The 14,450-nt window shown below is 38.0% G+C and overlaps 1 protein-coding gene across 1 annotated transcript in view; it reads left to right on the top strand.

The window, feature by feature from the left end:
- The window catches only part of ERC2 (ELKS/RAB6-interacting/CAST family member 2), a 905,732-nt gene that overhangs the window by 340,010 nt on the left and 551,272 nt on the right, over positions 1–14,450 (top strand). Inside the window, 1 exon segment of the mRNA XM_017894219.1 lies at positions 3,132–3,299. Within this exon segment, the coding sequence (XP_017749708.1) occupies positions 3,132–3,299 (168 nt within the window).

The following is a 14,450-nucleotide window of genomic DNA, read 5'->3' as shown; positions in this document are numbered from 1 at the left end:
GCTGGGCGCGGAGGCTCAAGCCTGTAATCCCAGCACTTTGGGAGGCCGAGACGGGCGGATCACAAGGTCAGGAGATCGAGACCATCCTGGCTAACATGGTGAAACCCCGTCTCTACTAAAAAATACAAAAAACTAGCCGGGCGAGGTGGCAGGCGTCTGTAGTCCCAGCTACTCGGGAGGCTGAGGCAGGAGAATGGCGTGAACCCGGGAGGTGGAGCTTGCAGTGAGCTGAGATCCGGCCACTGCACTCCAGCCTGGGCGACAGAGCGAGACTCCGTCTCAAAAAAAAAAAAAAAAAAAAAAAAAAAAGTTAGGAAAAGAAAATAGAATAAGCCCAAAGAAAGTAGAAGGAAGGAAACATTTAAAAGCAGCAGACCTGAATGAAACAGAAAATAAAAGTGTAATTGCATGGTCAATATAGCCAAAATTGGTTCCTTGATTAGAATACTTCACTTGACATGCGTCTACTGAGATTCATCAGGAAAAAGAGTGGTTAAAGCTAAAATAAAACTTAAAAAAAAGAGAGGTTAATAACGTGGAATATTAGAAATGAAAAGGAAGACATAATCATAAATACTATTGATACAAAGATAAGTGGGTTTTATAAACATTTCCTGCAAATAAGTGTGAAAATTTAGATGAAACAAAAAATTCTTTGGGGAAAAAATGTATCAACACTGACTCAACTAATTAGAAACATGAATATTCCTATAGCCATTAAAAGTGGATTAGTAAGTAATGTTCTTTGGGAAAAAAAAATAGCAGCTCTGAATGGTTTTGCTGGTGATTTCTAATGAACATTAGTGTAAAAAAAATTCCAGTTTCACAGAAACCATTTCCAAACACATTAAAAGAAGGAACACTTCCTACTTCATTTGGAGGGCTATATTGGTATTAAAACCTGATAAGGACAGCATAGGATAGGAAAATTATAAACCAATCTCAGTCATAAACAGAAATAAAAGATCCTTACAAAATATTGGTAAGCTGAACACAGTAACATATAAAAAATATATAATGACTCAGTGGAGTTTTTCATAGTAATGCCAGGGGAGATTAAGGTTAAAAATTTCATTAATATGATTCATTACAATAACATATGAAAGTTGAAAAATGATGATAAACCATGAGATACAAAAAAAAAGGTTGGTGATGTTAAACATTCACTAATGATTAAAGAATACTGTTGGCATAGTTGTAATAATGCAAAGCCTAATAAAATGTCTATAAAAAACCAATGCAGACACAAAATATAATGACGAAACATTGACATTCTTCCTTTTGAAGCCTGAAACAAGACAAAGGGGCCGCCATGACCAACAGGCCTCTGTCTTTCTGCATGGCCTGTCCGTATGTCTAGTATGGTCTTCCTCACACCATGGTGGTCACAGGGTGGTTGAGCTTCCAGACCATGGTGGCTGGCTTCCAGTGGGTAGAAGCAGAAGCTGCCAGACCCCCTGTAGGCTAGGACTAGAATGGGTGTACTGATTATTTTGCTGCATTTGGTTGGCAGAAGGAAGTCACAGTCCAGCCCAGGTTCAAGAAGAGGGTAAATAAACTTCAGCTCTAGTTGTGAGGAGCAACATTTGTGTACAAGTAGGAAGGAATGAAGGAATTGGTAGAAAATCTCTGCAGATCATCTACCTGCATAACACATATCAAATTGGCAAAAGTGTAAAAGACCCGTGACATAAGTTATTGGTAAAGAGATGGAGTGATTGGCATACTTGCAAGGTGCTTGTGATCATGTAAATTAATAGAACTGTTTTGGAAAACTTTTTTTTATTTTTGTTTTTTTGTTCCCCCTATCACCCAGGCTGGAGTGTGGTGGCGCTATCTTGGCTCACTGCAACTTCTGCCTCCTGGGTACAAGTGATTCTCCTGCCTCAGCCTCCCGAGTAGCTGGGAATACAGGTGCCCGCCACCATGCCTGGCTAATTTTTGTATTTTTAGTGGAGACGGGGTTTCACCATATTGGTCAGGCTAGTCTCGAACTCCTGACCTTGTGATCTGCCCACCTTGGCCTGCCAAAGTGCTGGGATTACAGGTGTGAGCCATACATTTTTGTTTTATCTAGTGAAATTGAAGATGAATATGCTATGTGGTTCAGCAATTTAAATCTTAGGCATTTGAGAATATTATTGCTATGTGAACTAGGTTATATGTATAAGAATGTTCAGAATAGCACTGTTTATAGTAGCAAAAAGCTAAGAACAAACTCAAATTTCTATCAACAGCAGAGTGGGCAAATAAATTGTGGTGAAGTCTTACAATGGAATACTCTACTTCGGTGAAAATGAATGAACTCTATGTGCAATGTTGTGATTTAATCTCCAGGACATAAGATTGAGTAGGAAAAAAAGCGAAGTGGAAAAAAAAATTGTAGCCCAAATAAAGTTTTAAAACATGTAAAACCAAATAGTATGTATTTATGAATACAAAAATATATGATCAGCCTAAAAGATAAGCAAAGAAATAATAAACACAAAATTTGGGGTGGTAATTATTTCCAAATGGGGAGAGGAGATAGAAATGGGATGGGACATGGGTAATTCTAGTGATCTTTTTTGGTGAATTGAATGATGGATTTTTTTTGGTAATTTTTCCTTATACTTTACGTATATTTTATGTTCTTTTGTATCTTCTCAATATTTAATGTAAGCAAAAAGAAGATCCCCAATGCTTACTTGTTTTTTAGGATTCTTTTGCCAAATCTTGCCCTTGAATGATTATTTGCACTGTGGAGTTATGCCTTGGTTTAATTACCCATGTTAGATCCCTGTTGACTCTCCTCAGGACCATGGTGGTAATAGTCTTGGTGGTTTCATAGGTGAGTAGGTTTGACTGGGAAGGCTTCATTCCATTGTGAAATTTGGTCCACAGTGTGATGGAGGGCAGTCTGCTGACCTTTCCATTCCTATTTCCTATACTCTTAGTGACCTTTACAGATATTCCTCCAGAACCTAAAGACTGTGTGATTCCTAACACCATCTTTTTTAAGCAAATTCATGGCCTGCCTTGTTGAATTATTGATCACTGGCTGCTGAAATGGAAAGAAATCAGTAGTTGTCCAATGTAAAGGGTAGGGGCAGCAATTTCTAATTTCTTGCAATTTTGTTGTTGTTTTGCAGATTGATCAGCTGAAGCAGGAACTTTCAAAGAAAGAGTCAGAACTTCTTGCCTTACAAACAAAGCTTGAAACCCTTAGCAATCAAAATTCAGATTGCAAGCAACACATTGAAGTGCTCAAAGAGTCGCTTACTGCCAAAGAACAGAGGGCTGCCATCCTTCAGACTGAGGTAAGGCACTGTCTCAGGATTCTAGACAGCAGAGACATGGAATTGATAGAAAATGCCCTACCTGACCAACTTTCCTCAGAAGACCCTTTATCCAAACCCTTGGGCCCAGATGTATTTTGAAATTCATATTTGTTGGGCTTTCAGAAAGACGAGATGCATTGTATAGATTGTGTAACTCTGCAAGTGAAGTTGTAGCAACACCCTGTAAGCAAACACATGAATATTTTTGCATTAAAAAAAAGTCTTACACTGAGTAGGATAAATAAAGACTGTATAATTAGACTCTTGTCAGTTTGCGTCAAGTTGTGCCATCAAAGGTGTTTGGTTCACACTTGAAATTTCTTTTTTTCATACGTCGGAGCATTTTAGATTTGGTAACTACAGTTAAGGGCTTGGATCTAGAATGATTGCATTTTATCAAAAATCATAAAAGAACTGGAATAAATGTCATCTGTCTTGCTTTGCTGTGCACCATCTGTATGGGTTCCCCTTCTGGCACCCATGTTTCCAAAGGGTTCTTATTTACTAAGGAGTATCTTTCAATTTCTTTTACCCATTGAAGAAAGTCAATATTGTGTGAATTTCTCAAAGGAAATACTGGTTTGTTATCTCTTATTCATGTTTAGAAGAACAACCAAAATATATTACTATCCTATTTCCTTGCTTTTTCCTCCTTGGATTACATCTTTGGGTCTGCTAAGAAATGCAAAACACAAGCTAGTTATTGTGTGAATAAAATAGTTATCAGATGCAGCAGGCAATAGGGACAAATGTGGTGAATCTTGATTTTGTGTTGAGGCACTGTGCTGTGTGTATTACTTTAGAAGGCATTCTAATCAACATGCATGCTCTCTCTTGGGCTCTTTAAGCTGTGTCTTTGCATGTATGTATTTTAGCATCTGTGGGGAGGTTTGGATTGGCCTTAGGAGTTAATGGGACTGTTGAGTAGGTCTGTGCTCTCAGTCAAGGTGCAGGACAGTGTCTAGAGCAGGAAGAAAATACTTTCTGGATTGGATAGGTCTTAGCATGAACCTGACTCAGCCCCTATGCTTTTGACCATTGACTGATAGGCAGCTACCTGATTACTTCAATTCAAAACAATCACCTTGGCCTCAGTGATGTAGATGTTTCACATTTAAGAAATACCATTTTCAGTTGTGTATAGTTCCACTGTGAATGCAAAGGTATGGGTATTTTATTTTTTAAGGCAAACATATAATCTATACTATAAATTGGAAGTTGGCTTCTATCTCCTTTGTGGAGGCAGCAGTGAATAGTATCTAGAGTTGTGTTAAGATGGTAGCCACATGTGGCTATTTAAACTAAAATTAATTAAGATCTAGTGAAATTTAAAATGTAGTTCTGTAGTCACATTAGCCGCATATCAAGTACAACAGTTACATGTGGCTAGTGGCTACTGTATTACACAGCACAGCTAAAGAACATTTCTGCCATCTAGTACTTGTCTCAAATGGGGGTCAACCAAAACTATGGCTTGTGGGCCAGATCTGGCCCTGTGCCTGCTTTTGTAAATAAAGTATTATTGGAACACAGCCATACCCATTCATCTACATGTTGTCTTTGGCTGTTTTTGTGCTACAACAGCAGAGTTGAGTAGTTGCAATAGATATTGTATGGCCCACAAAGCTGAAAATATTTACTGTCTGGCTTTTTACAGAAAGTTTGCCAATTTCTGGCATTGTGATTTTGTGGGAAGAGGATTGAGTGGGCATTGGAATGCCCAACTAGTCTTCTGTCTGGCTGTGGTACCCTAAATGGAGAAAGATAGTTTGCTGACAGCTGTTCTAGAGCACTATTTTTCTTCACTGTATTATTCAAAAAGCAACTGCTTGTACCCATGTTTTGTCAATAATACCAGCATTACTGATAAAATTAGTATAATTGTGTTGCTGTGTATTGTTGGGTAGGAGAAAATTTGAGAAGCAAGGCAGTCTGCTTGCCCAAACCCGCAGTCAGGTTTCTTGATGGTTCCTCTCCAGAGTAAACAAATGAGGAGCCAGGTCAGAAAGGCTTTTCCTCTCACTATCTTATACTGATGGAGGCTTTATTCCTTGGCCTCTTTCCTTTCTCATTCCCCTCCCTGTATTTTAACTTCTCTCAAATTAATGTATTCCAAATTAGACCTATACATATTTCATGAAAATGACAGTGGTGACATTACGTGGATAGCTTCTGTCCCACGTTCAATAATTAAAATGACCAAATAAAGAGATGGTGCTTTGAAGTAGAAAAAGATTATTCTCTATGTGCAGAGAAAGTGAGATGATTTTCTAAGTCTTCTGCTTTGAAGTTGGGAGTATGAGATTACTGATTTTATCAGCTGGAAACGGCTGAGGAATTTTCTTTTGCCTTTTTTTTTTCTTATAAGATCTTTTTGTATATGGAAACAGAGGAGAAACTTACCTAATACGTCTGTCTCTTAGGGGGAGCAATTTAGGTTGAAATTGCTCTCATTGTTGGATTATGAGCAGAAGATTTTTTGGCAGCAGGGTAGAATACTTTAAAGTGATTTCCCCACTCTTTGGGATAGCAGAGGTAAATAAGAGTCTTTCTGCCTACTGTGTGGTGCGTTAGTGGGTGAGTACTCAGAAGATGAGATATGTTGTATTTCCTTATGCCCTACAATGAAATATCTGAGTTTAAATTTTTGTGAAATAATCTGCACACCAAACCTGTGAAACACAATTTACCTATATAACAAACCCACACATGTACCCGTGAACCTAAAATAAAAGGTTAAAAAAAAAAAAAGATATGATGCTCATCCTCAAAGGAGGTTACAAGTGATAGCTCCCTGCAATTTGATTCCTGAGTCATTGCTGAAAGCTCACACCAAAACAGAAGGGGGCTGGCTCTCTTTAGAGTGGGAAGAGTCCTGCTATATCTGTGCCATCAACTGGCTTTGGCTGCTCTTTTAGCATAGTATAAATGACAGACATCATGGCTTAACGGTTCATCTCTGTAAGGAAGGTTTTGCTACCAGGGAATTTGCATTTGGGAGTTGGTAGAATGAAGGGTGGGGTGAGGGGTAGGAGGCAAGTTGTCTTGGTTTGCGGCTGTGTGGCTTGGCTCTTTGGTTGGTTTGTTTGAACTTGTACAAATGCCCAGACACTCTGACATGTGTGCAATAAATCAATAGAATAATAATTACATACACAGAGAGATACACCACATAGCTCTTAACATAACATTTTACTTTTTAAAATAGCTTCAAAGAACTCTAAGGCCAAGTTTCTTATTTTGCTACTGCCCTTGATGTTTCCTTCATACCAACTAACCCCATCCACCAACACATGAATTCCACAGCAGTAGAAAAAGTAATGAATTGGAGTTCTCTAGCACCTTGATTTTTCTGGATTTCAGTGAATAATTAACAACATATCCATAAACTGGGAAGGATTAAGGCCTAACATTTATTCTGTGATCTAAGGTAAAATGTCGAACAAAACACAGCATTTAGACGTGGGAGATGTGTGGCTATACCTCAGCCTCCCTATTCAATAACTGTGTGGCGTGGACAAGACTTGAACTTCTCTGAGCCTTCATGTCTCAGTCTATGAAATGGCAGTCATTGTATCAGCCTGATACATATATGTGAAAAGTGCTTTGATTATAGTCAAGGGTTACAGCTATAAATTATAGTATCATCATTGCTGTTATTATTATCATTACTAATATTATGTTTATCAGAGATGTTTGGGCAGGTCACACCTGAATACTCCTGTCATCAGCTTCGTGGGTCTCTTTTGAATTTTTGGTATGTGCATTTACAGACCTCGGACTTTTATATTTCAATTGAGTCACTTTTTTATGTCTTAGAATGATATGGAGAAATAAAGATACTATGAAAGTGACCATCTCTTTTGTTCTATCTCCAAATTAAGATTTTTATTTGTGGCTGGGTGTGGTGGGTCACACCTGTAATCCCAGCACTTTGAGAGGCTGAGGCAGGGAGATCACTTAGGGTCAGGAGTTTGAGACCAGCGTGACCAACATAGTGAAACCCCATCTCTACTAATAATACAAAAATTAGCCGGACGTGGTGGTACATGCCTGTAGTCCCAGCTACTTGGGAGGCTGAGGCACAAGAATCACTTGAACCTGGGAGGCGGAGGTTGCAATGAGCATGAGCTGAGATCATGCAACTGTACTCCAACCTGGCTGACAGAGCAAGACTCCATCTCAAAAAAAAAAAAAAAAAGAGCGAGCGAGAGAGATATATTTATTCCTAATTTCTGGCAAGTGTACTTTTCTCCAACTCAGTGTGATTTGTAAACTGCCAGGCAACATTTTTGCATGTGCTTTCCAAGATGGGTTATATGACAGTGGTACATAATACTAATTTCTGTCCCAAATAAGCCAGAGAAGGATTCTATAGTACTTGTCTAAGAGTAAACACTTGAGAACCCATTAATTAACAAAGAGTGCAGGGGTTTTGTGTTTATGCAGACAAGGGCAATGTAGTGGCAGCTGTGAAGCAAGGGTTCATAACTTCTAAAAAATATAATCAACTGGGTGCTGACGAGTTGATGGGTGCAGCACACCAACATGGCACAAGCATACATATGTAACAAACCTGCATGTTATCCACATGTACCCTAGAACTTAAAGTATGATAAAAAATATATATATATAATCAATACAGATGAGAATCTCATGCAATTAAACCCCCCCACCAAAAAAGAAAAACATCCACATGGGCACATACATACTAATACTCACATGCAGTAGTGTATATAATTTCAGGTGGTTTATAGATGCTCTAGAGCATTTCCAAGAACTTCACATTAATAATCTTTGCTCTCTGGGCTTCATGCATTTTTTCATTTAACACATACTTTTTGAATGCTTACTATGTGCCAGATATGGTTTCTGCTGTCACTGAGCAAACATTCTTTTAGGCACGTGGATATATGTTAGAGAACTGATTTATGGTACCATAAACTCCCAGTGATTTCATTATCATTGGTTACTAATAACTCCACACAGAATCTTGATCTTTCTTTTGTTGTTTAAAAGCAGATAAGGAAGGAAAGAAGACACAAAGAAATAGATGTTTCGCTCCTTTGAAGACTAAAATATGCAACTGTTCAAAGTGTCTATTTGTATCTCTTATAATTGAAGGCTAATATTGCTAAGGTGGTTACCCTAATAATATTAAGACTATCTTTTGATTAAAGCTGATCCTCTTTGAGGTCACTCTCAAGCAACTTGGTTCTCCTCCTTGAGAAAAGAGATGATATTTATGGAGTTGCAGGCGTTCCACTAGCTTCATTATTTTAGGAGTTCCTGCATAGACTTGGAAATGCTTTAGTTGGTGGTACGTCACGCAGACCCTTCCCACAATGTGTCTAAATCAGTGAGGTGTCATTTGATAATATTTGATAATACTGATAATACTGGGCATCTATGCTGTGCAAGGTGCTGGACAAGGTGGAGACCCATAATTTCAAGAGCTGATAGTCTTAGCCTTTTAAATGTAATTTTATTACTGAGTGTCTTATGGCTGCTATGCTGAGTTCCAGGAGATGCAGCTGAGTGTTTTCCACGTGATATTTTAAAACTGACTCACGACTTGTGAAGTTGGTATTGTTGCCCCTATTTTTAAGATGATGAAATAGAAGCTCAGAGGATGTATAACTTGCTCAGAGTCATAAATGGTAAATGACAATGCCTGGGTTCCCAAGCTCCAAATGCCTTTAACCAGGAATCTAGTGATTTCCATGAGAGTCCCAGTGGACTTAGGGCTTTCTTCATGTCAGGAAGATGACTTGTCTCTTTTAATCTTTGTTTTATTTATTTATTTATTTGCAACGGGGTCTTGCTTTGTCACTCAGGCTGGAGTGCAGTGGCATGATCTTGGCTCACTGCAACCTCCTCCTCTTGGGTTCAAACAATTCTCCTGCCTCAGCCTTCCAACTAACTGGGATTATAGGCACACAACACCATACCCAGCTAATTTTTGTATTTTAGTAGAGACAGGGTTTTGCCATGTTGGCCAGGCTGGTTTTGAACTCCTGGGTTGAAGCAATCTGCCCACCTCAGCTTCTCAAAATGCTGGGATTATAGGTGTGAGCCACCGTACCTGGTGTCATTAATCATAAAGGCAAAGTTTGTGGCAAGTTTTATAATTCTGTCTTGACAGGTGAGTTCACTGGGATTTTCAAGAATGCTTTCTAGGCACAACCCTGATATGGCTAAGAAGGGGGATAAGAATGAATAACTGTGAGACTTAAATCCTCATGGTAACGTTATGGCTATAATAATAGTGACACTATGGCTATAGTAATGAAGATTGTTGCCCAAACTGTAGGGAGGATATTGTTTTTCAGGAAGTTTAGAATCCTAGCATATTAAGAAAAGTTTATTGTATAATATTTAGTTTTTATTTCCTTAAAGATATTTAAAGACATTTATATATATACAAACATACACATACATATACATATATTCATATATGCATGCACACTATGTAAAAACAAGTAAAAGAATGGACGGCTGTATATGACTCTGTTCTCTCTGATTGTTGGATACCCAGGTGATCTTTAAATTTTCTATGATGCACATGTCATACATTTACAATAAAAAAATTAAATGCATTTTTTTTTTTTTGAGACGGAGTCTCATTCTGTCGCCCAGACTGGAGTGCAGTGGCGCTATCTCGGCTCACTGCAAGCTCCACCTCCTGGGTTCACACCATTCTCCTGCCTCAGCCTCCCAAGTTACATGCATTTTTAACAGAAGCAGCAATGGTAATTTCTGCAGGGAGGTTGTGTAAGGTGCTGGTGGAGGAGGAGGTGTTTTCTGAGCCTGTGGCAGCATTTTTCCATCTCTGAGTCACAGATGACTCAGTGTGATAACACAAACGAGACAGCAGACTTGGGCTGTCAGTTTGCAAGATGAATCATAAAAACTAAACTTTTGACAATGAAAATGTTGTTACATGGAGAAAAGAACATGTTTTACGTGGCCTTGTTTCTTAGTTTATTTGCACTGAGATGGGCCCTCTGTCCCCCAGTTCACGGTAAAGCTACAACTCTTGGGCATTAAAAGTAACCATGACAAGGAGTCAGGAATGCTTTGTGGCCTCCAGGGACTGTGGGACTGTATGCATTCACACGCGGCTTTGCAAACTCTTCCAGATACTTAAAAGAACTGCTTATTCATTGGGACTGACCCATTTGGAGCAAAAGAGTTTTTTAAATGGTTGGAAATAATATTTGCCATAGCATGTAAGGTGGGATTGACAAGAAGTGGTCTTTTACGTTTTTGTTAATTGACATGTAATAATTGTACATATTTATGGGGTACAATGATTTTGATACATGTCCACAATGTGTAGTGATCAATTCATGATGATTAACATATCTGTCACCACAAACGTTTATCATTTTTTTTGTGTTGGGAACCTTAAAAATCCTCTCTAGTTGTTTGAAAATATACGATAAATTATTGCTAACTGTGGTCACCTTACAGTGCAACAGAACACTAGAATCTATTCCTCCTATCTAGCTGTAATTCTGTATCTGTTAACCAACCTTTCCGTTTTCTCTCCTCACCCCTCTCCTCCTATGCTTTAGTAACCAGTTTAAACAATAATATCAGTTTGTTTTACCCCTTGCCATAATTGACTGGCAAGCAGTAAAGTCGTTTTTAATCAGTTCAGCCTTCAAAGGATAATATTTAAATGTCCTTTCTGAGATAGCCTTTTGTTTAATGCCCGTCATAGTGACTGCATTCAAAATTAAGATGCTTTTTAGGAAAATTAGTAGCATACAACAAAATCAACTTTTAAGACTGTTAAATTACCCCAGTGCCATTTAGGATGCATTTGTCTCACTTTCAAGACTTGCAAGGAATGTCTTTAAAATTAATCAGTTAAGGGACTTGGTAAAAGAAAATGTATATACAAAACAAAGACCTGGTGTCATTTGTATTTTCCTCCCTAATCCTGCTGTTGGCTTCACATTTTAAAATGTTTTATTTGACGGGAAAGGCTTCATTTGAAATTTTTATTGATAACACTTCTAACTGCAAGAAAAAGACATAAACCTGCAAAACAGTAACTATCATGGTGGCCACAATTGGGAGGTCTGCAAAATGGTTTATTACCAGTAGGGAAAAAAATGTTGGGAACCATAGTCGTTATAGGGGTCACCACCTCGTCTATATGCATTTTATTTTTTTCCCTTTCCATTTTGAGAGTATGGATGATGGTAGTGCCAAACAACACACTTTCCCCTCCCCTAATGTCTGTGGGCTTTGTTTTGATTCTCTTTTTATTAATGATGTGAAAACTTTGGGGTCACATACAAATGAGGCAAGGTCAGGCTTTGTGAGCCTTAGAATGCTGAAAATGTCCCTGTATCTAGCAAATGAAGGAATTGTCTATAGGGACCACATTTGACTTCTAAAGTTTTTTAGCTCTTTTGCAGATTTTAGCTACCTGGGTGAACTTTGCAGAGTGGCCTCGTACTATTGCTTTCTTAAGGCAGAACATGAAAGACCTGTGATGGAGAAATTGAAATGTGATGGAAGGGAGCACCCCAAGTTTGTCATAAAAGCTTTTTATGGATGTTCTGTGGCCATTTCTGGACTATTAAAGGATGGTGCAGGTAGCTACAGGCATCATTTTGTGTATAGGTCAAGAGTCTAGTACTTTTGTTGTTGTTATTGTTGTTCAGGCTTTCAGAGAACGCCTTATTTAACACCTTGTTAGGATAAAATTGCTTTTGACTTTATAAACACAGGTGTTCGGTTTGAATCTTAATGAACTGTGAAATACGTAAATGTCTAAAAGGAAATTCTATAAATTGTGAACATGGCTCTGTCAGCACACTAAATGGATTAGGAAAATTCATTGTCTGCCGGGTAACTGAACACCAATGTGATGGGTGTACACGAATTAGTCCTGAAAAGCCAATAAAATGGAGGAAGAAAGTAGAGCCTAGGAGATGTTTTTTGTGTGGGTTCCCCCACCACAAATGAGTACTGGTGCAGAAGGGCTTGGAAATCAGAATGGCTATTCAGAGGAAGGCCAAGAAGGAATACATATGAGCAGACAACACAGAATTTATAGAGTAAAACCACAAACACCTTATTTTCCATTGTACTAAAATAATGATATTTTACAGTACTCTTTTTGTATGTAATTCTGCTTTCAATTTCATATTGTTACTGCAACTCGAATCTCATTATAAGTGTTCCAACAAAAATCCTTTTTTAATCAAAACTTTCCAAACCTTAGCCCATTGTCAATGTATTTTGAGCAACTTATTTTCCAGTGGAACAAAAGAATTTGGCCCTTCTTTTGAGCTCATTAGGATGTTATTTGACCTGTGTGACCAAATATGTAATTAAGATAACAGAATCATTTTAATTTCTACATTAAATCTGTTCATAATCTGTGTCTGTTGTTTTGGGGTGTAGAGGTATCGAGTCAGAGTTCTTTATTTTCTTTGAAAGAAAATGAATAGATCATTAGTGCTTTTGTTTGGTTATACTTCTGTTTGAAAAAGGCATTGTCTATAATATATTAAGCTGCAACTGGAAGCGACAATATCCAATTAGCCAATCGTCTGTGAGAAAATACATGTCCTCTGCTAAGTGTTACTGGTAAATGGTTTGCAGGAAAAAAAAATAATGTATTTCTGTCATGTCTGTGGGAAGCTGACTGGCCACTTTAAAAAGGAGATGACAGAATTTAGGAGGAGGGAAATCCAACAAAACTCTTACTGACCTCCGAGTTCACATTCTTTACTCTTTTAAAAATGAATTTTATGGAAAACAGAATTTAGTAAGTACTTCCATTCCCTTCTTTTTCTTTGGAGGGGCACCGTTTGGAAATCACCAGTTTACATTGTGATTATGCTTTCCTGACACTGGATCCACGTTTGTCACACTTCCCTCCATTCCCCTGGAAAAGGGCTAACATTTGCTGTAGTTGGGTTTTTTTATGTATATTTACACAGCAAACCGAAATGTCAAGAGTGAAGTTAAATAGCAGGGCTTCTGCAAGGATTTTTCACCCATTTTCATAGGAACTTTTATCTTTCTTAAATTAAATACAGATATTTATTCCATGCAGACACATACTTTCCTCCTTTTGTCTTATTAAGAAAAAGAGAGGAGTACAACTTGAGGTAATAAGTTGTATAGTTAAGGACCATTTTAACTTTAGGAGTTTGGCATTATTGCAAGCATTTCTACCTTGAAGTCTGTGAAATTTATTTTATTGCATTTTTAAAAATTTTCAAATGTAGGTGATTTCTTAAATCCTTATGACTATAACAGAACAACGTCTGGCTCCTACAATACTACTTGGCAATTGCTGATTTGAAACGGGACAGATTCTGTGTTTGGCCATTAAGATCTGGCCAAATGTGAAAGAAAAGAGAAGATCCAACTCCTCATTTACTGAGTGTGACTCCTCTGCCCAGTCCCATCAATGCCAGGGCCAGAAGGGTCAGCTCTTTCTATAGCGATGACCGTCTTTGACAGCTCTTCTGAGAGTAGTACCAGAAGGAGGGAAAGGAATGATCAGGAGGGGACACAGAACTGCTGGGGATGGACAGAGACCTAGCTGTCACTGAGGGAGTGGCATGAGGATTTGCCAACTTTTCAACCTCATTCTCATCCAAATTCAAAAAGTACATTTGGGTAAAGGCACATATCAATTTTAAACATTTAATTTGGAAAAACTTAAACCACATTTGCATTTTGCCCTGTGTATGTATGTGTGTGTGTAAGACACAGAGAACTTAGATGTGGAAATTAGGTGTGCATGTGTATTAGGTGATCATTTTGATAAGCTTTTTACTGGATCTCCAGTGTGTTAGTTTTAAATTGCCCACATGGTCCTAGGTGCTGGAGACACAGATATAAACAAGAAATAAATACCAACATTATTACACATAATATGATTATTGAAGATAAGCTTAAGAATTGTTTGTAGTTTGTTTTGTCCTTGAGTTTCCAGTAGGATTGATTCATAGAAGATTTAGTTTAGTGGACTGTAAAATAAGCCCTACAAAGACCTTGAGCATATAAACAGGGTAAGTGCATGGAAGTGCCTAATGAATAGAAGAACTTGTTTTGATGCTTGGAGCACTATTCACTTACAAATCTTTT

This window comes from Rhinopithecus bieti, unplaced genomic scaffold, assembly GCF_001698545.2.
Source record: "Rhinopithecus bieti isolate Rb0 unplaced genomic scaffold, ASM169854v2 scaffold_21649, whole genome shotgun sequence".
NCBI classification, from domain to species: domain Eukaryota; kingdom Metazoa; phylum Chordata; class Mammalia; order Primates; family Cercopithecidae; genus Rhinopithecus; species Rhinopithecus bieti.
This window is presented reverse-complemented; position numbering and strand designations above follow the sequence as displayed.